Source organism: Pleurodeles waltl, chromosome 5 (assembly GCF_031143425.1).
Source record: "Pleurodeles waltl isolate 20211129_DDA chromosome 5, aPleWal1.hap1.20221129, whole genome shotgun sequence".
Lineage (NCBI taxonomy): Eukaryota > Metazoa > Chordata > Amphibia > Caudata > Salamandridae > Pleurodeles > Pleurodeles waltl.
In genome coordinates, this window is record NC_090444.1 from 845,047,798 (window position 1) to 845,069,831 (window position 22,034).

The 22,034-nt window shown below is 49.5% G+C and overlaps 1 protein-coding gene across 1 annotated transcript in view; it reads left to right on the forward strand.

Moving 5' to 3' along the window:
• Positions 1-22,034, forward strand: part of LOC138297324 (visual pigment-like receptor peropsin) — a 1,373,961-nt gene that overhangs the window by 433,211 nt on the left and 918,716 nt on the right. Inside the window, exon 3 of the mRNA XM_069236741.1 lies at positions 16,939-17,038. Within this exon, the coding sequence (XP_069092842.1) occupies positions 16,939-17,038 (100 nt within the window). The remainder of the gene's footprint in view (positions 1-16,938; positions 17,039-22,034) is intronic.

Below are 22,034 nucleotides of genomic sequence, written 5' to 3' on the forward strand. Positions count from 1 at the left end.
CAATGCCATTCTGGCATTGGGGAGACAATTCCATGATCCCCCGGGTCTCTAGCACAGAACCCGGGTACTGCCAAACTGCCTTTCCGGGGTTTCTACTGCAGCTGCTGCCAACCCCTCAGACAGGTTTCTGCCCTCCCGGGGTCCAGGCAGCCCTGGCCCAGGAAGGTAGAACAAAGGACTTCCTCTGAGAGAGGGTGTAACACCCTCTCCCTTTGGAAATAGGTGTGAAAGGTAGGGAGGAGTAGCCTCCCCCAGCCTCTGGAAATGCTTTGATGGGCACAGATGGTGCCCATCTCTGCATAAGCCAGTCTACACCGGTTCAGGGATCCCCAGCCCTGCTCTGGCGCGAAACTGGACAAAGGAAAGGGGAGTGACCACTCCCCTGACCTGCACCTCCGAGGGGAGGTGCCCAGAGCTCCTCCAGTGTGTCCCAGACCTCTGCCATCTTGGATTCAGAGGTGTTGCTGGCACACTGGACTGCTCTGAGTATTCAGTGCCAGCAGGTGACGTCAGAGACTCCTTCTGATAGGCCAGTGGTTCCCAAACTTTTTTGATCCCCGGCTCCTTTGACCTATTGGCCGTGTTGGCCACGGCTCCCCGTTATGTTACTTTTTTTGGCGGGTGGGGGAACGTAATCCCAGCCTGTACCTGTACCTACACTATTTACCGTTTGTCTTCTTTATTCTCTCCTTCACGTTGCTGAAAACCATTTATTGGAAACAATTTTTGTTACAGGGATATTATTAATGGTACTTTGGCGCCCTCCGCTGGTCAGAATAATTAATGCAGGGTGTTTTTTTCCAATACCACGAGGAAAAGCTACCGATTCAAAGCACCTCCGAGTGGTTTCCAGACTGTGTGCGGCGCCCCTGGCTAGTTTTGACGGCACACCAGGGAGCCGCGGCGCACAGTTTGGGAACCACTGTGATAGGCTCTTACCTCTCTTAGTAGCCAATCCTCCTTCCTAGGTAGCCAAACCTCCTTTTCTGGCTAGTTAGGGTCTCTGCTTTGGGGAATTCTTCAGATACCGAATGCAAGAGCTCACCAGAGTTCCTCTGCATCTCCCTCTTCACCTTCTGCCAATGGATCGACCGCTGACTGCTCAGGACGCCTGCAAAACCACAACAAAGTAGCAAAGACGACTACTAGCAACCTTGTATCGCTCATCCTGCCGGCTTTCTCGACTGTTTCCAGGTGGTGCGTGCTCTGAGGGCTGTCTGCCTTCACCCTGCACTGGAAGCCAAGAAGAAATCTCCCGAGGGTCGACGGAATCTTCCCCCTGCTAACGCAGGCACCAAACTTCTGCATCACCGGTCCTCTGGGTCCCCTTTCATCCTGACGAGCGTGGTCCCTGGAACACAGGAGCTGGGTCCAAGTGTCTCCCACAGTCCAGTGGCCCTCCTGTCTAAAGTTGGTGGAAGTAAGTCCTTGCCTCCCCAAACTAGACAGCAAATCTTTGTACTGAGTGATTTGCAGCTGCTCTGGCTGTGCACTTTTCCAAGGATTCCTTTGTGTACAGCCTAGCCTGCGTCCCCAGCACTCCGTCCTGCAGTGCTTACCCGCTGAGTTGGACTCCGACGTCGTGGGATCCTCATTTGTGACTCTGAGTCGACCGCTGTCCTCAGATCTTCCAAGTGCCTGCTCTCGTACTTCTGCAGGTGCTGCCTGCTTATGCAGGGGCTCTCTGAGTTGGTGAGTGCCCCCTCTGTCTCCTCCTCCAAGGGGCAACATTCTGGTCCTTCCTGGTCTCCAGCAGCACCCAAAATCCAGCTAGCAAGGCTTGTTGGCGGTATTTATGCCTGGAAACACTTCTGCCGCCTCCAGCACGCCGTGGGACATTTTCCATCCAAAGGAGAAGTTCCTAGCCCTTTTCATTGTTGCAGAATCTTTGTCTTCTTCCACCCAGAGGCAGCCCTTTTGCACCTTCATCCGGGGTTTTCTGGGCTCCTGCCCCCCCTGGACACTTTCGTGACTCTTGGACTTGGTTCCCTTCCTTTACAGGTCCTCAGGTCCAGGAATGCGTCTTCAGTGTTTTGCTGGTGCTTGTGGTTCTTGCAGAATCCCCTATCACAACTATTGTGACTTTCTGGGGTAGTAGGGTAACTTTACTCCTACTTTTCAGGGTCTTGGGGTGGGGTATTTTGTACACCCTTACTGTTTTCTCACAGTCCTAGCGACCCTCTACAATCTCCCATAGGCCTGGCGTCCATTCGTGATTCGCATTCCACTTTTGGAGTATATGGTTTGTGTTGCCCCTAGGCCTATGTCTACATATTGCATCCTATTGTGATTCTACATTGTTTACACTACTTTTCTTACTGTTACTTACCTGTTTTGGGTTTGTGTACATATAATTTGTGTATATTACTTACCTCCTAAGTGAGGGTATCCTCTGAGATACTTTTGGCATATTGTCACTAAAATAAAGTACCTTTATTTTTAGTAACTCTGAGTATTGTGTTTTCTTGTGATATTGTGCCATATGATGTAAGTGGTATAGTAGGAGCTTCGCACGTCTCCTACTTCAGCCTAAGCTGCTTTTTTTTCCCATAAATCTGTTTATTAGTATTTTTATCATTACATTGCTTCATGTTTTTGCATTTGCTTTGTTATGACATAGTATGGTATGCGTTTTTATATCATTACATATCTGTTAATGTATCTGAGATGTATTGTTGCAGCATATTATACAGCATATACTTTTAATCAGTCAGTTATACATTTAGTTTGTTATGTTGCCTATATTTGTCTTACAGCATTGTGTTTGTTGCTTGATGAATTTTGTCATTGTCAGCCCTTTACATGGTTACGATTTGGAAAGTCAGTAATGTTTTCAATGTCCATCATCCTGCGCGCCGTTCAATAATGTTTTCTGAGTTAAAGTTATTTCTAACACATATGTTCAATTGGAGCAGCTTGATTAAATAGGCAGAGATTATGAATTTTATATATGTTAACATTCGAATAAAGGGAAAGAAAAGGGGAGGGAAGTTAACATTAACAAGTCAGTTATACATTTAGTTTGTTATGTTGCCTATATTTGTCTTACAGCATTGTGTTTGTTGCTTGATGAATTTTGTCATTGTCAGCCCTTTACATGGTTACGATTTGGAAAGTCAGTAATGTTTTCAATGTCCATCATCCTGCGCGCCGTTCAATAATGTTTTCTGAGTTAAAGTTATTTCTAACACATATGTTCAATTGGAGCAGCTTGATTAAATAGGCAGAGATTATGAATTTTATATATGTTAACATTCGAATAAAGGGAAAGAAAAGGGGAGGGAAGTTAACATTAACAATTGCAGGCAAAGGACGCTTTTACATATTACACTTATATAATTATTTCATAGTCAGGGTGGGGTTCACATTGTTGCAAATCAGCTTACTGACGGAGGAGTTAGGCTAGGTGCCAAATCAAGTAGATGTTGTCACTTTAATTCCCAGTGTCGGGGTCTGTTTGGCCAACCTTTCGTACTTAATTCCCCCAGGTATTAGGTTTTTTCATCAGAGAGGCGTCCAGTAATGTTATTCCACTCCCTTTTCTGATGGGCATATTCCCATATTACGCAGTCGTAGCAGCATTCCCTCCCAGTTGGGGACAATGGTAACTGTCTCAACCCCAAGGCTTCCTCTCGTGCCAGTGCCGTGCCCTCAGCCCCCTCCCACACCTCAAGAGAACACCTCCAGGCTTGTACCAGTGGTGGGTCCGATGATTTCCATCTGCGGGTCACTAAGCGCTTTGCTACCATGAGTCCTAAGTCTGCGAAGCGTACCTCTGCTCTGTGGTGTTTGCTTCTGTGGAATAATCCTAGGATGCATTCTTCCCATGTGAAAGGTATTCGTTGTGTTATACAATCAGATAGGTTGTCAGTCACTGCTCTCGAGTAGGAGTCCAAGTCAGGACAGGACCACAGCATGTGCAGTAAGTCTGCTCCGATCTCGCGGCATCGGGATCAAGCTGCATCTCTACGAGCGAAGTATCTGTTCACGCGGGCTGGCATGAGGTAGGCTCTGTGCACTATGTAATATTGGATTAAGCGAAATCGAGAATTGCGAGGCACGTTAAGGTGGCCCGAGTGGGCAGACTTCCATTGCGTTAGCGCGATCGAATCGCCAGTGTCTGTTTCCCATGCCACACGTAGCGTTTCGTTTTCAAGGGCAGTCTGGGATCTCAAAGCGCCTGCCAGCCAGCTAATCAGGTGATGTCCCCGACCCACCACCTGCAGGTACTGAATCAGCAAATGGGTGGGAGGAGCAACTGAGATGCCTCCCCATTTGGATCTCATTGCCCCTATCAAGAAGCAGTGCAATAAAAACTGGCCACGTGGCAGTCCCATCTCCTGTAGCCTGGCGAAGGGGAGCAGTTGGGTTTCTTCGTAGAGATCTCCCAGTGTGTACAATTCTATTTCGTGCCATGTGCATAATTCGGATTCTGATGTGACTCTGGTACCTCTTGGTGTGCCCAATAATGACAAGGCCGGTGCGAAAGGAACTGTCGAGTCTGTGAGGCGGAGTGATCGACGGAAACATTTGTGAGCTATCCTAAGAAAGAGTTGCTGTGGGGACCGCGTTTGTGTGAGTGGGTGGAATAAGTGTTGTATCTTTTGTAATGACCAAGGTCTACTCTCTGATGCTGTGTCCACGAGCTGAGCATCTGCTAGCCATCTGGATATCCACTGAAGCTGAGCCGCTAGGTAGTATTGTTCCAGGTTAGGGACTGCTAGTCCGCCCTTGTCTGGCGGTAGGTACAGTTTTTTTAAAGCAACTCTGCAGCGGCCGCCATTCCAGATGAATTCCCTCAATCCTGTCTCCAGAGCCCTGAAGAAACCAGGAGAGATATAGGGGGTTATTCTAACTTTGGAGGAGGTGTTAATCCGTCCCAAAAGTGACGGAAAAGTGACGGATTTACCACCAGCCATATTACGAGTCCATTATATCCTATGGAACTCGTAATACGGCTGGTGGTATATCCGTCACTTTACCGTCACTTTTGGGACGGATTAACACTCCTCCAAAGTTAGAATAACCCCCATAGTGTAGGAGGTTAGAGAAAAAGTACAAAAGTCTGGGCAGGAGTGCTATCCTGCCTGCTACTGACAGCGGTAGTGTCCTCCAGAAGCTCATTTGGGATTTAACCGAGGACACAGCCCTTACAAGGTTGCCTTCAAATATGTCTTCCTCGCGGTGATAAACTCGGACACCCAGGTATCTGAATGTGTGGGGTTGCCATGGAACGGAGTTTCCGGCAAGAATTAGTCATGGGTCCGGGAGTCCTGGGTCGAAGGGAAAGAGGCAAGACTTAGACCAATTTACCCTCAGGCCAGATGTTAGCGCAAATTGTTGTAGTAGTGAGCCGGCTTCAGGGGGGACTCGCGTAACGTCTCAGAAGTATAGGAGAAGGTCGTCAGCGTACAGTGAGACTATGTGGATACTGTCCCCTAATGGGATACCCCAGTTACTCCCTTCTTTACGCAGGGCCGCTGCCAAGGGTTCCATAGCAAGTGAGAACAACAATGGCCAGAGAGGACAACCTTGTCTTGTACCCCTGCATACCTGGATCGGTTCCAGTATCTCGGATCCTAACCTCACCCGGACTAGTGGTCTGGTGTATAGTAATTTAGTTAGGCGAGTGAAGAATGGGCCTATACCGAACTGTCGGAGTACTCTGAACAGATGGGGCCACTCCAAGGAGTCGAAGGCCTTTTCCAGGTCTAGAACGAGGCAGCCTACCCATGGCCAATCACGTTTCGCATATTGCATGACTCAGAACAACCTTCTGATATTGTGGGAGGTGTCTCTGGCTGGGACGAACCCATTTTGATCTGGGTGTTTCAGACCCGGCACGGTCGGTGCGAGGCGCGTCGCTAGTAGTTTGGCTAATATTTTATAATCGGTGTTCAGCATTGCCAATGGTCTATACGAGCCCATATCTACCGGGTTTCTCCCGGGTTTAGTAAGGGAGACCAGTAATTCTTCCCTTTGAGTGGCCGATAAACGGCCCTCCCGTTCAGCTGTCTCGTAAAGATTGAGCAATTTGGGTGCCAGCTGCACTGCGAAGGCCTTATAAAAGTCAACTGGGAGTCCATCTGGGCCTGGCGTATTGACGGACGCAAGCTCGCGGATACTAGATCTAATTTCTTCAAGGTCGAGGGGCGCCTCAAGCGCCATAAACTGTTTGTCTTCTAGATGTGGGAGCTCTACTCCGGCAAGTAGTTCCACGCCGGAGTCGCCTCCAGGAGTTGCCCTCGACGCATAAAGTGCCTCGTAGTGTTTCGCGAACTCGGTTTGTATCTCTCGGTGTGTATATTAGTTCCCCAGCTTGTGAGAGGATTTCCACTATTTGTTTCCTCTCACAGTCCTGCCGAATCAGCCAGACCAGGAGCTTGCCTGCTTTATCGGCAGTTGCAAGGGTTCTTGCAGAGTGTGCAGTGTAATTTAGGCATCACAGGCACTCTAGTAGTGACAGGTGTTCGGCGCGTATTGCTGATAGTCTCGAGTCATCTGGTTGATTGTTAATTGCTTCCCTCTCTGGTTGTAACAGGTTTTGCTCTACTCTAGTCAGCTCTCGTTCAACGGAGTGGCGCAGGCTGCACTGGGTTCCCGGGCAGTGTCCTCGTATGAAAACCTTGAATGCGTCCCACTCTATCAAGCCCGACGAGGCCGTGCCGTCGTTTTGTTAAAAAAATTCTGGGATTACAGCGCTCAATGATGCTCGAAAAGCAGCATCTTCAGCAGCTCCGGTCTCAACTTCCATGTGGGAATGGCCGGTCTGTGGGATCCCCAGCACAGTCGCGCAATGATGGGGTTGTGGTCAGAGTGTGTGCGCCCTAGGTACTCCGGGTTCACCACTACCGGGGGGAAAAACTTGTGGTACAAAGTATTCTATCTAGGCATACATGCAGGGAGTGTGGAGCGGAGTAAAAGGACTAAACCCTGTCTATCCTATGTCTTTGCCTCCACACATGTACTAGTTGCCATTGTTGGACCCAGTTTACCAGGCCCTTCGAGGCTGCCACCACCGGCGAGGTAGGCAGCGGGGGAAGGAGCGGTCCAATTCCACTTCTAGTACACTGTTATAGTCCCCCCCAAGCAGCCACAGGAGACCACTCTAACCCGCCAGTTGTTGAGAAAGACTGTGTAGGAATGCAGTTTGGTCTGTGTTTGGGGCATATATGGAGCCCAATACAACCATGCACCCTGCGAGTTTTCCCTTAATTAGCACAAATCTACCCTGTGGATCTACGACCTGTTCTTCCGCCGCAAAGGGGGTACCAGCTCTAATTCAAATTAGCGCACCTTTAGCATATACTGAGTGTCCTGTCATGTATAATTGTCCTCTCCAGCGCTGGCGCAGTCGGGGGATCTCAGGACTTGCTATGTGCGTCTCCTGTAGGAGTGCTATGTGAATCGAGTGACGTTTGAGGTAGGAGTAAATAGCATATCGTTGCATGGGGGTGTGAATACCTCTTACATTCCAGGTGATTGTTGTGTACGTGGCCATATTGGAAGCTATGGGTTGTCCTGCATGTCTCCCTGTCTCGCCCCTCCGCGTAGTATCTCATCATTGTTTTTCCCTTCCCCACTGAAGGCCAACGATTCAGCAAGTGTCGGCCGGCAAGAACAGAACATAACTAATACCATCGGAGCAGATAGACAACAGGTCACCGCCCAAACACAACAACAAAACCAATAACGTGTTAACACACATCCATACATTATGGCCCTCATTCGGACCTTGGCGGGCGGCGGAGGCCGCCCGCCAAAGTCCCGCCGTCAAAATACCGTACCGCGGTCGCAAGACCGCGGCGGGTATTTTGACTTTTCCCCTGGGCTGACGGGCGGCCGCCGAAAGGCCGCCCGCCAGCCCAGGGGAAAACGACCTTCCCACCATGAAGCCGGCTCGTAATCGACCCGGCGGAGTGGGAAGGTGCGACGGGTGCTACTGCACCCGTCGCGTATTTCACTGTCTGCTATGCAGACAGTGAAATACTAGCAGGGCCCTCTTACGGGGGCCCCGCGACACCCCCTACCGCCATCCTGTTCCTGGCGGGCGAACCGCCAGGAACAGGATGGCGGTAGGGGGTGTCAGAATCCCCCATGGCGGCGCAGCGAGCTGCGCCGCCATGGGGGATTCAAATGGGCAACGGAAAACCAGCGGGAGACCGCCGGTTTTCCATTTCTGACCGCGGCCAAAGCGCCGCGGTCAGAATGCCCAAGGGAGCACCGCCGGCCTGTCGGCGGTGCTCCCGCCCCCGTTGGCCCTGGCGGTGCAACACCGCCAGGGTCATAATGAGGGCCAATGTGTCTCCACTGGTAGGAGCTTGGGAGTAGGCCAAGTTCGCAAAGGGGGGGAGTACTTCAGGCATAAACCTTTTCTTGTCCGGCTGTGGCAGATAAAAGATAAGGGTAAAAGAGGGGAACACAGGGGGAGCTCCACTTTCCCCGGCCTTAGGTGGGTGTAGAGACCGGGAGTGGGGGTCAGGTCACCTGGAGTGTACATGGTTGCTTGTTGGCCATTGTATATGTTCAGTGGTAAGGTCTGTTGCCCTCCCGTCTCTCAGGTCACATCCATGCAAACATCGTTGGCTTTGTGGTTCCCGCTGTGCATGGTCTCTAGGCATTGTTCGAGGTTTCCTCAAAAAAGTTTGTCTGCAGTGGCCGGCTTCACAGAGAGCCCTCCAGTGTGATCTGATTTCAATAGTTGATCCGGTGTGAGAGGACGGTCACTGGTCGGCTGTGAGAGTTCTGTCTCTGATCCCGAGGGGAAGGGCGACGTATTGATGGTTGTGGCTGTGTGAATCGCTTCCCTTCTCTCCTGGATTAGTTGTTCCAGGTCTGGAGCACATTTCATTGATTCGGCGCGAGCCGTGTTTCTCCTTCGGTCCCTTCTGGTGCAGCTGCGCCTGAGTCGAGGCATCGGTCCTGCTCGTTCTGGTGCGCCACCAGAGGATAGTCCAGATGATTCAAGCCATTCCCATGTTGCCTCTGGAGTGGAGAAGAAATGCGTTTTATCCTCTGTCACAACTCGTATTTTGGCGGGGAACAGCACAGAGCAGGTTAAGCCTAGGGAACGTAGCTTACGCTTCAAAGGCAGGTAAGAGGCTCTATCTCTTTGTACCGCTAAGGAAAATCAGGAAATAACATGATCTGCATGTTATCCACTTGGGGAGGCGGACCGGCTCTCACTGTTCTCAGTATAACGGCCCTGTCTGCATAGTGGAGCAGTCGGATGATGAATGGTCGCAGGGCATTGCACGGTGGCCTCGATCGAGCCGTGATGCGATGCGCACGTGTAGGAGGCTGGCCTGGCTTGTAGTGGGTACCAGAGGTACTTACACCTTGTGCCAGGTCCAGTTATCCCTTAGTAGTGTAGAAGAGGTGTTTCTAGCAGCTTAGGCTGATAGAAGGTAGCTATGGCAAAGCAGCTTAGCCTAGGAGACATGTAAAGCTCCTACTATACCACTGGTGTCATATGCACAATATCATAAAAAAACACAATACACAGATATACTAAAAATAAAGGTACTATATTTTTATGATAATATGCCAAAAGTATCTCAGTGAGTACCCTCAGTATGAGGATAAGTTATATACACAAGATATATGTACACAAACTAAAATTATGCAGATAATAGCAAAAGGAAGTAATGCAAGCAATGTAAAGTTACAGTAGATTGCAATAGGAGCACATAGGTATAGGGGCAACACAAACCATATACTCCAAAAGTGGAATGCGAACCACGAATGGACGCCAAACCTATGTGAGCTTTTAGAAGGTCGCTGGGACTGTAAGAAAACAGTGAGGGTTAGAAAAATAGCCCACCCCAAGACTCTGAAAGGTAGGTGTAAATTGCACCTACTACCCCCAGAGAGCACAGAAGTCGTGATAGGGGGATTCTGCAGGAAGAACCAACACCAGCAATGCAACAACAGTGGCTTTCCAGACCTGAGTACCTGTAAGACAAGGGGACCAAGTCCAAGAGTTGCGACAGTGTCGAGAGTGGGCAGGAGCCCAAGAAATTCCAGCTGAGGGTGCAAGGAACCTGCCACCAGTTGGAAGAAACTTGGTGTTCTGCAAGAACGAAGAGGACTAGGAACTTCTCCTTTGGAGGATGGATGTCCCACGTCGTGAAGAAGCTTGCAGAGGTGTTCCCATGCAGAAAGACCACAAACAAGCCTTGCTAGCTGCAAGGATCGCGGTTAGGGTTTTTGGATGCTGCTGTGGCCCAGGAGGGACCAGGATGTCGCCACTTGGATGAGGAGACAGAGGGGGCACCCAGCAAGTGAGGGAGCCCTCACAGAAGTAGGCAGCACCCACAGAAGTACCTGAACAGGCACTTAGAAGAAAAGTGAACCAGAGTCCACCCTTAGTCACAAAAGGGAGTCCCATGACGCCGGAGGACAACTCAGAAGGTTGTGCTCTGCAGGTTAGACTTGGCTGGCTGTTGCTGGCTGTGGCTGTGCACGAAGGAAATCCTGGAAGAGTGCACAGGAGCCGGAGCAGCTGCAAATCACGTGGTACCCAGCAATGCAGTCTAGCGTGGGGAGGCAAGGACTTACCTCCACCAAACTTGGACTGAAGAGTCACTGGACTGTGGGAGTCACTTGGACAGAGTTGCTGAGTTCTAGGGACCACACTCGTCGTGCTGAGAGGGGACCCAGAGGACCGGTGATGCAGTCTTTTGTTGCCTGCGGTTGCAGGGGGAAGATTCCGTCGACCCACAGGAGATTTCTTCAGAGCTCCTGGTGCAGGGAGGAGGCAGGCTACCCCCAGAGCATGCACCACCTGGAAACAGTAGAGAAAGCCGGCAGGATGAAGCAATAGAAGGTTGCTAGTAGTCTTGCGGTTTTGCAGGCGTCCTGAGCAGTCAGCTGTCGATCCTTTTGCAGAAGGTGAAGAGGGAGATGCAGAGGAACTCTGGTGAGCTCTTGCATTCGTTATCTGGTGAGATCCCCAAAGCAGAGACCCTAAATAGCCAGAAAAGGAGGTTTGGCTACCTAGGAAGGAGGATTGGCTACCAAGAGAGGTAAGAGCCTATCAGAAGGAGCCTCTGACCTCACCTGCTGGCACTGGCCACTCAGAGCAGTCCAGTGTGCCACAAACACCTCTGTTTCCAAGATGGCAGAGATCTGGGACACACTGGAGGAGCTCTGGGCACCTCCCCTGGGAGGTGCAGGTCAGGGGAGTGGCCACTCCCCTTTCCTTTGTCCAGTTTCACGCCAGAGCAGGGCTGGGGGATCCCTGAACCGGTGTAGACTGGTTTATGCAGAGATGGGCACCATCTGTGCCCATCAAAGCATTTCCAGAGGCTGGGGAGGCTACTCCTCCCCAGCCTTCACACCTATTTCCAAAGGGAGAGGGTGTTACACCCTCCCTCAGAGGAAGTCCATTGTTCTGCCTTCCTGGGCCAGGCCTGCCTGGACCCCAGGAGGGCAGAAACCTGTCTGAGGCAAGGAGGGGGAGCCGGAGGGGCTCAAATCCAAGCGCGCAGCTCAGGTCCTTCCGGTCGCATCCTCCGTCCCAGACGCCCTGCTCAGCAATACAGTTTTTGAGCGCAGCGTGCGCGGTAGCCTCGCCAGCACACGCCGTCTCTCACCTCTGGGCGCTTTGTCCCGTGGCCCAGGACTCGAACGCGACCCGCATGGTCCCAAGGCCGCCTCTTCTCCTGCGCGGGGGGGCCCTGCTCCCCAAGCGCCACGTCCTGGAGCACCAACTACGGGTGCGGCCTTCGAGGCCGCAACATAGCCCCGCCGCCGTGGCACGCTGGGGGGTCCACTCGTGGCTCACTCGGGTCCCCGAGCCTCCCAGACTCCGATTCAGGTCGCGAGGGAGCAGCGCGCCCTGCTCAGCAGTCCAGCTTTTGTGCGCAATGTGAGCGGTCGTGGCAGCCCCGTCAGCATAGGCCACCCCTCACCTTCAGGCCGCTCTATCCCGCGGCCCAGGACATGAACGCGGCCTGCGCGGGTGCAAGGCCACCTCTTCTTCTGCACGGGGAGCCCCCTTCTCCTCGAGCGCCACTTCCCGGGGTGTCGACTTCAGGTGCGGCCTTCAGGGCCGCGACACAGCCCCGCCGCCGCGACATGCCGGGGGGTCCACTCGCGGCTCGCTCGGGTCTCCGAGCCTCCCAGGCTCCGATTCAAGTTGCGGGGGAGCAGCGCGCCCCCCCGTTCACCCCCAATTAAGTCGGATTATCCGGTGCGGCGCGGAGCTCTAGAAGCTCGAGTCCGCCATGTTTAGTGGCTTGGCCACGCCCCCTTCAGCCTAAGCTGCTTTGCCATAGCTACCTTCTATCAGCCTAAGCTGCTAGAAACACCTCTATTCTACTAATAAGGGATAACTGGACCTGGGACAGGGTGTAAGTACCAGAAGCCAGCCTCCTACATGGTGCTAGTGCCAAAACCTCATTCTCAGATGGGAAACAGGAAATGAGGTTTTGTGTGGATTATAGAGGGCTCAACACAGTCACCAAAACTGATGCTCACCCTATTCATAAAGCTGATAGATACACTGGAATCGTTCAAATATGTGAGCACTTTTGACTTGACTGCAGGTTAATGGCAGATCAAGCTATCAGAAGATTCTAAACCTAAAACTGCGTTCTCAACCATGTGAGGGCATTACCAATTTACAGTTATGCACTTTGGCCTGAAGAATGCACTTGCCACTTTTCAAAGGCTGGTGAATACAGTCCTCCAAGGTCTGGAAGCTTTCAATGCAGCATATCTAGATGATATTGCTGTATTTAGCTCCACCTGGGATGACCACCTGGACCACCTGTGGAAAGTTTTGGAGGCCTTGCAAAAGGCAGGCCTCACTACCAAGGCTTCAAAATGACTGATATGGCAGGGGAAGGTGGGTTATCTGGGACACCTAGGTGGTGGGGAACAGATTGAACCATTACAGGGGAAGATCCAGACTATTTTAGACTGGGCTCCCCCTACTTCTCAGACCCAGGTCAGAGTCTTTCTTAGTCTCACTGGGTATTTTACTACAGGAGGTTCATTAAGAACTATGGCTTCATTGTTGCCCCTCTTAATGACCTTACTTCAAAGAAAATGCCCAAAAAGGTATTGTGGACAACCAGCTGTCAAAACGCTTTTGAGGAGCGTAAGCAGGCTATGTGTACGCCACCTGTCCTGAAAAGCACAAACTATTCTAAGAAGTTCATTGTCCAGACAGATGCTTCTGAGGTAGGGGTTGGGGCAGTGTTATCACAACTTAATTCAGAGGACCAGGATCAACCTGTTGCTTTTATTAGTAGAAGGGTGACCCCTAGAGAAAAGCATTGGTCAGCCATAGAGAGGGAGACCTTTGCTGTGGTCTGGGCCCTGAAGGAGCTAAGACCCTACTTGTTTGGGAGTCACTTCATAGTTCAGACAGACCACAAACCTCTCTTATGGTTAAAACAGATGAAAGGAGACAACCCTAAATTGTTGAGGTGGTCCATTTCCCTACAGGGTATGGACTTTACAGTGGAACATAGACCTGGGAGTAACCACTCCAATGCAGATGGACTCTCCAGATATTTCCACTTTGACAATGAAGACTCATCTCGGCAAGATTAGCCTTATTGCCGCTCGTTTTGGGGGGGGGGGCTGTGTAGGAAAGTACCATCTTGCCTGGCATGTTACCCCTCTTTTTTACTTGTGTGTCAGTTTGTTTTTGCCTGTCTCACTGGGATCCTGCTAGCCAGGACCCCAGTGCTCATAGTTTGTAGCCTGAATGTGTTCCCTGTGTGGTGCCTAACTGTGTCACTGAGGCTCTGCTAACCAGAACCTCAGTGCTTATGCTCTCTCTGTCTTTAAAATTGTCACTGAAGGCTAGTGACCATTTTTACCAATTCTAATTGGCACACTGGAACACCCTTATAATTCCCTAGTATATGGTACCTAGGTACACAGGGTACTGGGGTTTCAGGAGATCCCTATGGGCTGCAGCATTTCTTTTGCCACCCATAGGGAGCTCAGACAATTCTTACACAGGACTGCCACTGCAGCCTGAGTGAAAAAAGGTCCACGTTATTTCACAGCCATTTTATACTGCACTTAAGTAACTTATAAGTCAACTATATGTCTAACTCTCACCTGGTGAAGGTTAGGTGCCAAGTTACTAAGTGTGAGGGCACCCTGGCACTAGCCAGGGTGCCCCCACATAGTTCAGGGCAAATTCCCCAGACTTTGTGAGTGCGGGGACACCATTACACGCGTGCACTACATATAGGTCAATACCTATATGTAGCTTCACAATGGTAACTCTGAATATGGCCATGTAACATGTCTAAGATCATGGAATTGTCCCCCCATGCCAAATCTGGTATTGGGGTGCCAATCCCGTGCATCCCCGGGGCTTCAGCATGGACCCCGGGTAATGGCAAACTAGCTCTCTGGGGTTTTCACTGCAGCTACCGCTGCTGCCAACCCACAGGCAGGCTTCTGCCCTCCTGGGGTCTGGGCAGCCCAGTCCCAGGAAGGCAGAACAAAGGATTTTCTCTGAGAGAGGGTGTTACACCCTCTCCCTTTGAAAATAGTTGTTAAGGGCCTGAGAGGAGTAGCCTCTCCTGGCCTCTGGGAATGCTTTGAAGGGCACAGATGGTACCCTCCTTGCATAAACCAGTCTACAACAGTTCAGGGATCCCTCAGCCCCCCAGCTCTGGTGCAAAACTGGACGAAGGAAAGGGGAGCGGCCACTCCCTTGTCCATCACCACCCCAGGGATGGTGCCCAGAGCTCCTCCAGTGTGTCCCAGACCTCTGCCATCTTGAATGCAGAGGTGTGAGGGCACAATGGAGGCCTCTGAGTGGCCAGTGCCAGCAGGTGATGTCAGAGACCCCTCCTGATAGGTGCTTACCTGACTAGGTGGCCAATCCACCTCTGAGGGCTATTTAGGGTCTTTCCTGTGGGTTTCTCGTCAGTTACCGAATACAAGAGCTCACCAGAGTTCCTCTACATTTCCGTCTTCGACTTCTGCCAAGGATCGACTGTTGACTGCCCCAGGACGCATGCAAAACTGCAACAAAGTAGCAAGAAGACTACCAGCAACATTGTAGCACCTAATCCTGCCGGCTTTCTCGACTGTTTCCTGGTGGTGCATGCTCTGAGGGCTGTCTGCCTTCACCCTGTACTGGAAGCCAAGAAGAAATCTCCAGTGGGTCGACGGAATCTTCCCCCTGGTAACGCAGGCACCAAATTTCTGCTTCACCTGTCCTCTGGGTCCCCCCTCATCTCAACGAGTGTGGTCTGTGGAACATAGGAGCTGGATCCAACTTACCCCGACAGTCCAGTGGTCCATCTGTCCAAATTTGGTGGAGGTAAGTCCTTGCCTCCCCACACCAGACAGTAATCCTGTGTACTGTGTGAACTGCAGCTGCTAGGGCTTCTGTGCACTTTTGGAAGGAATTCCTTTGTGCACAGCATAGCCCAGGTCCCCAGCACTACGTCCTGCTTTGCTCAACTCGTTGAGCTGATCACCGGCTTCGTGGGACCCTCCTTTGTAGTGTTGAGATGACTGCCGTGCTCAGTTTTCTTGAACCCATGTTCAAGTGCTTCTGCGGGTGCTGCCTGCTTCTGCATGGACTCTCTCTGTTGCTGATCACGCCCTCTGTCTCCACCTCCAAGGGGCGACCTCCTGGTCCTACCTGGGCCCGGGCAGCACCCATTTTCTTCAACCGCAAACTTTGCAGCTAGCAAGGCTTGTTTGCGGTCTTTCTGTGTGGAAACAACTCTGCATCCTCCAGCACGCCGTGGGACATCTTCTTGGCAAATGAGAAGTTTCTTGCATCTTCCGTTGTTGCAGAATCTTCAGCTTCTTCCACCCGGAGGCAGCCATTTTGCACCTTCATCTGGGGTTTAGTGGGCTCCTGCCCCACTGGACACTTTCGTAACTCATGGACTTGGTCCGCTTCCTTTGCAAGTCCTCAGGTCCAGGTATCCATCTTCAGTGCTTTGCAGCCAGTTGTGGTCTTTGCAGGATCTCCTATCACAACTTTATTGTGTTTCTGGGGAAATAGGGTTACTTTACTCCTACTTTTCAGGGTCTTGGGGTTGGGCATCTTGGACACCCTTAGTGTTTTCTTAAACTTCCAGCGACCCTCTACACACTACACTAGGCCTGGGGTCCCTAAGTGGTTTGCATTCCACTTTCTTAGTATAAGGTTTGTGTTGCCCCTAGGCCTATCGCATCCTATAGTATTCTACAGTGTTTACACCACTTTTCTAACTGTTTGCTTACCTGATTTTGGTTTGTGTGTATATTTTGTGTATTTTACTTACCTCCTAGGGGAGTATATCCTCTGAGATATTTTTGGCACATTGTCACTAAAATAAAGTACCTTTATTTTTAATAACTCTGAGTATTGTGATTCTCATGATATAGTGCTATATGATATAAGTGGTATAGTAGGAGCTTTGAATGTCTCCTAGTTCAGCATAAGCTGCTCTACTATACCTACCTCTATCAGCATAAGCTGCTAGAACACTACTAATCTTCTAATGAGGGATAACTGGACCTGGCACAAGGTGCAGGTACCATCAGGTACCCACTATAAACCAGTCCAGCCTCCTACATCTTTTAACTAGCATATTTCGGCAATCTAAGGCTATTTTTCAGGCAAAGTTTTTGGGATATAAAGCCGTTCTCTGAATCCTGGCATAAAAAGATTTTTAAGAATGGCATTTCATTGGTCAGTGACTTATGACCCTCTACTTGAATCTGTATCATCATTTTCTCCTTTGACTTACTGGCTTGTCATGTTTGTTACTGGTGTAGCTTTTCAAATATGTTGATATATATTAATGGTAATTTGGCAACTGATAAAATGTTTCTCTTTTAAGTTCTTTCATTTTTGCCTATCACATTAATTTATGTTTAGTAATACACTTTTTTACACCTTTCAATGCCATTAAAGTTCTATTAAAGTAGTATTTTAATTTGTATTTCCAGATTGATGGATTTCTAACACTCCTTTTTGGACTTTCCAGTATTAACACTCTTACCGTGATTAGTGTGACCAGGTATATAAAAGGGTGCCATCCACAAAGAGGTGTGTAATTATTACAATTGGACAGATTCTTGTTTAAATTGCTTGCCATATTGTTTTCTACTTCAGTTTCATGTGTATTTAAAATGTCCATAGCTGGATCTCATTTGTAAATTGCCGCTAAAACCTCGGACTTTTTACAATAACATTTGCGGATTCGTCATGCTACTGGCTTCCGTCCTAAATCCTAAATGTTATTTTACCCATTTATTTGAAGGTTAACAGAGCAACAATTGTGCAATTATTTTCTTAAACAGATGAAATTCAGGCACATTTTACCCGTGTTGGAGCTGCCTATCTGGCTTATAACAGTTGAGATAATGAATGCATCTAACTGCAAGTGAATTCTTCTTGACAAAGAGACACAACCAAGTGAGAAGAATTACATCCAGTGTGTAACTGTCCCAAAGGGGTAACTGCAAAATCCAAGGACCAGACTTATCATTGGATTGCATGGACCTTGCACCAAGCATGGTGTCACAGGGGCAACACCAAACATCATCCTTAAGTCAGATTTACCAAGCAACACAAGGCCACATTGCATGGCCCGCATTGCTTGGTAAATTTGTGTAGGAAAATACCATCTTGCCTGGCATGTTACCCCCATTCTTACATGTATGTCTTTGTTTTTTCCTGTCTCACTGGGATCCTGCTAGCCAGGACCCCAGTGCTCATAGTTCGTGGCCTGAATGTGTGTCCCTGTGTAGTGACTAACTGTGTCACTGAGGCTCTGCTAACCAGAACCTCAGTGCTTATGCTCTCTCTGCCTTTAAAATTTTCACTATAGGCTAGTGAGCATATTCACCAATTCTAATTGGCCCACTGGAACACCCTTATAATTCCCTAGTATATAGTACCTAGGTACCCAGGGTATTGGGGTTCCAGGAGATCCCTATTTCTGTTGCCACCCATAGGGAGCTCAGACAACTCTTACACAGGACTGCCACTGCAGCCTGAGTGAAATAACGCCCATGTTATTTCACAGCCATTTTACGTTGCACTTAAGTAACTTATAAGCCACCTATATGTTTAACCTTCACTTGGTGAAGATTAGGTGCCAAGTTACTAAGTATGAGAGCACCCTGGTACTAGCCAAGGTGCCCCCACATAGTTCAGGGCAATTTCCCCGGACTTTGTGAGTGCAGGGACACCATTACACACGTGCACTACATATAGGTCACAACGGTAACTCCGAATATGGCCATGTAACATGTCTAAGATCATGGAATTGTCCCCCATGCCAAATCTGATATTGGGGTGCAAATCCCATGCATCTCCGGGGATCCACCATGGACCCCGGGTACTGCCAAACCAGCTATCAGGGGTTTTCTCTGCAGCTACCGCTGCTGCCAACCCACAGACAAGGTTCAGCCCTCCTGGGGTCTGGGTAGCCCAGTCCCAGGAAGGCAGAACAAAGGATTTCCTCTGAGAGAGAGTGTTACACCCTCTCCCTTTGGAAATAGGTGTTAAGGGCTGGGGAGGAGTAGCCTCTCCCAGCCCTGGAAATGCTTTGAAGGGCGCAGATGGTGCCCTTCTTGCATAAACCAGTCTACACTGGTTCAGGGAACCCCCAGTCCCTGCTCTGGCACAAAACTGGACAAAGGAAAGGGGAGTGACCACTCCCCTGTCCAAAACCACCCCAGGGGTGGTGCCCAGAACTCCTCCAGTGTGTCCCAGACCTTTGCCATCTTGAATCCAGAGGTATGAGGGCACAATGGAGGCCTATGACTGACCAGTGCCAGCAGGTGACATCAGAGACCCCTCCAGATAGGTACGTACCTCACTAGATGGCCAATTCTCCTCTGAGGGTTATTTGGGGTCTCTCCTGTGGGCTTTTCCTAAGATAACGATTTGCAAGAATTCACCAGAGTTCCTCTGCATCTCCCTTTTTGATTTCTGCCAAAGATCGACCGCTGACTGCTCCAGGACGCCTGCAGAACTGCAACAAAGTAGCAAGAAGACTACCAACCACATTGGAGCGCCTAATCATGCTGGCTTTCTCAACTGTTTCCTGGTGGTGCATGCTCTGGGGGCCGTCTGCCTTCCCCCTGCACTGGAAGCCATGAAGAAATCTCCTGTGGGTCGATGGAATCTCCCCCCTGCTCCAGCAGGCACCAAACATCAGCGTCACCGGTACTCTGGGACCCCTCTCATCCTGACGAGCGTGGCCCCTGGAACACAGGTGGTAGACCCAAGTGACCCGGACTGTCCAGTGGCCCAACTGTCCAAATTTGGAGGAGATAAGTCCTTGCCTCCCCTCTCCAGAGAGTAATCCTGTGTACTGCATGAACTGCAGCTGCTAGGGTTTCTGTGCACTTTTGCAAGGAATTCTTCGTGCACAGCCTAACCCAGGTCCCCAGCACTCGGTCCTACATTGTTCAACTCGCTGAGTTGGCCACCGGCTTTGTGGGACCCTCTTTTGTAGTACTGAGACGACCGCCATGCTCAGTTTTCTTGAACCCGTGTTCAAGTACTTCTGCAGGTGCTGCCTACTTGTGCATGGGCTCCCTGTGTTGCCGAGGGTCCCTTCTGTCTCCTCTTCTAAGTGGGGACCTCCTGGTCCTTCCTTGGCCCGAGCAGCACCTTTTTCCTTCAACCGCGACCTTTGCAGCTATCAAGACTTGTTTGCGGTCTTTCTCCAAATAAACAATGCTGTATCCTCCAGCCCTCTGTGGGACATCTTCTGCACAAAGGAGAAGTTCCTGGCACCTTTCGTTGTTGCAGATTCTTCAGCTTCTTCCATCCGGAGGCAGCCATTTTGCACCTTCATCCGGGGTTTAGTGGGCTCCTGGCCTCCTTGGACACTTTTGTGACTCTTGGACTTGGGCCCCTTCCTTTTCAGGTCCTCAGGTCCAGGAATCCATCTTCAGTGCTTTGCAGTCAGTTGTTGTCTTTGCAGAATCCCCTATCTCGACTTTACTGTCTTTCTGGGGTAGTAGGGTAACTTTACACCTACTTTTCAGGATCTTGGGGTGGGGTATCTTGGACACCCTTAGTGCTTTCTTACACTCCCAGTGATTTTCTACACACTACACTAGGCCAGGGGTCCCTAAGTAGTTCACATTATCCTTTCTTAGTATATGGTTTGTGTTGCCCGTAGGCCTATTGCATCATATTGTATTCTACAGTGTTTGCAATACTTTTCTAACTGTTTACTGACCTGATTATGGTTTCTGTGTATATTATGTGTATTTTACTTACCTCCTGAGGGAGTATATCCTCAGAGATATTTTTGACACATTGTCACTAAAATAAAGTACCTTTATTTTTAGTAACTCTGAGTACTGTTATTCTTATGATATAGTGCTTTATGATATAAGTGGTATAGTAGGAGCTTTGCATGTGTCCTAGTTCAGCCTAAGCTGCTCTGCTACAGCTACCTCTTTCAGCCTAAGCTGCTAGAACACTACTAATCTGCTAATAAGGGATAACTGGACCTGGCACAAGGTATAAGCACCATCAGGTACCCACTATAAGCCAGGCCAGCCTCCTACATTAGTGGTGCAGCGGTGGGATACGTACTTGTAACTAAAAAACATATTCCAAATACTTAAAAATATACACAGTTAACCTAAACAGGTTAATTCTCTTTCTAAAAACTTTCTAGAAAGTGTCTAAAAAGTCGTAAAACGTTTTTTAAAGTTTTTAAAAGTTTTACAAAGTTTTTCTCCTTTCTTTAAAAGTTTCTAAACTTTTTTTTCTCTCTGTCCTAAACTCTTTCTTGCACCTATGTCAGTAGTAGAGGCCACTCCCAAAGTTTTTCAGGCAACCTATGGTAGTTTAAACTTTAAAAGTTTGAGGGGTCTCTTCATAGAAAAACGTTTAAACATTGGTAAGAACCCCTACCAAAGATCCTCTCCTTAGCCTTCTCCTAGAAAGTGACCAGAACCAGTCTGGCCCATCCCACGATCAAGAGGTAGAGGAGGAGGGTACCCAGGAAGATTCAGGGGAGGGCCCTGAGGACTCTGGGTAGGGTTCCTCCAAAGACATGTCAGCTAACAGGCCACTTAGTGAATCTGGTAGTGGGAGGAGGTCACACATTAGTAGGGCATCTTTCACTCCAACAGACCAGGTAACTAGATTCCAGCCAGTTAGAGACAGGTCCACTTCTGCCAATTCCCACATTACCTCTGTGTAGGAGGCTGGACTGGCTTGTAGTGAGTACCAAGGGGTACTTGCACCTTGCACCAGGCCCAGTTATCCCTTATTAGTGTATAGGGTGTCTAGCAGCTTAGGCTGATAGATAATGGTAGCTTAGCAGAGCAGCTTAGGCTGAACTAGGAGACGTGTGAAGCTACTACAGTACCACTTAGTGTCATATGCACAATATCATAAGAAAACACAATACACAGTTATACTAAAAATAAAGGTACTTTATTTTTATGACAATATGCCAAAGTATCTTAGAGTGTACCCTCAGTGAGAGGATAGGAAATATACACAAGATATATATACACAATAGCAAAAATATGCAGTATAGTCTTAGAAAACAGTGCAAACAATGTATAGTTACAATAGGATGCAATGGGGAAACATAGGGATAGGGGCAACACAAACCATATACTCCAAAAGTGGAATGCGAACCACGAATGGACCCCAAACCTATGTGACCTGGTAGAGGGTCGCTGGGACTATTAGAAAATAGTGAGAGTTAGAAAAATAACCCTCCCCAAGACCCTGAAAAGTGAGTGCAAAGTGCACTAAAGTTCCCCTAAGGACAAAATAGTCGTGTTAGAGGGAGAATGCAAGGAAAACACAAATCAGCAATGCAACAACGATGGATTCCTGTCTGAGGGTACCTGTGGAACAAGGGGACCAAGTCCAAAAGTCACAAGCAGCTCGGAGGTGGGCAGATGCCCAAGAAATGCCAGCGGTTGGTGCAAAGAAGCTCTTACTAGGCTGAAGAACTGTGAATACTGCAGGAACGACAAAGGCTAGAGACTTCCCCTTTGGAGGATGGATCCCCCACGCCTTGGAGAGTCGTGCAGAAGTGTTTTCC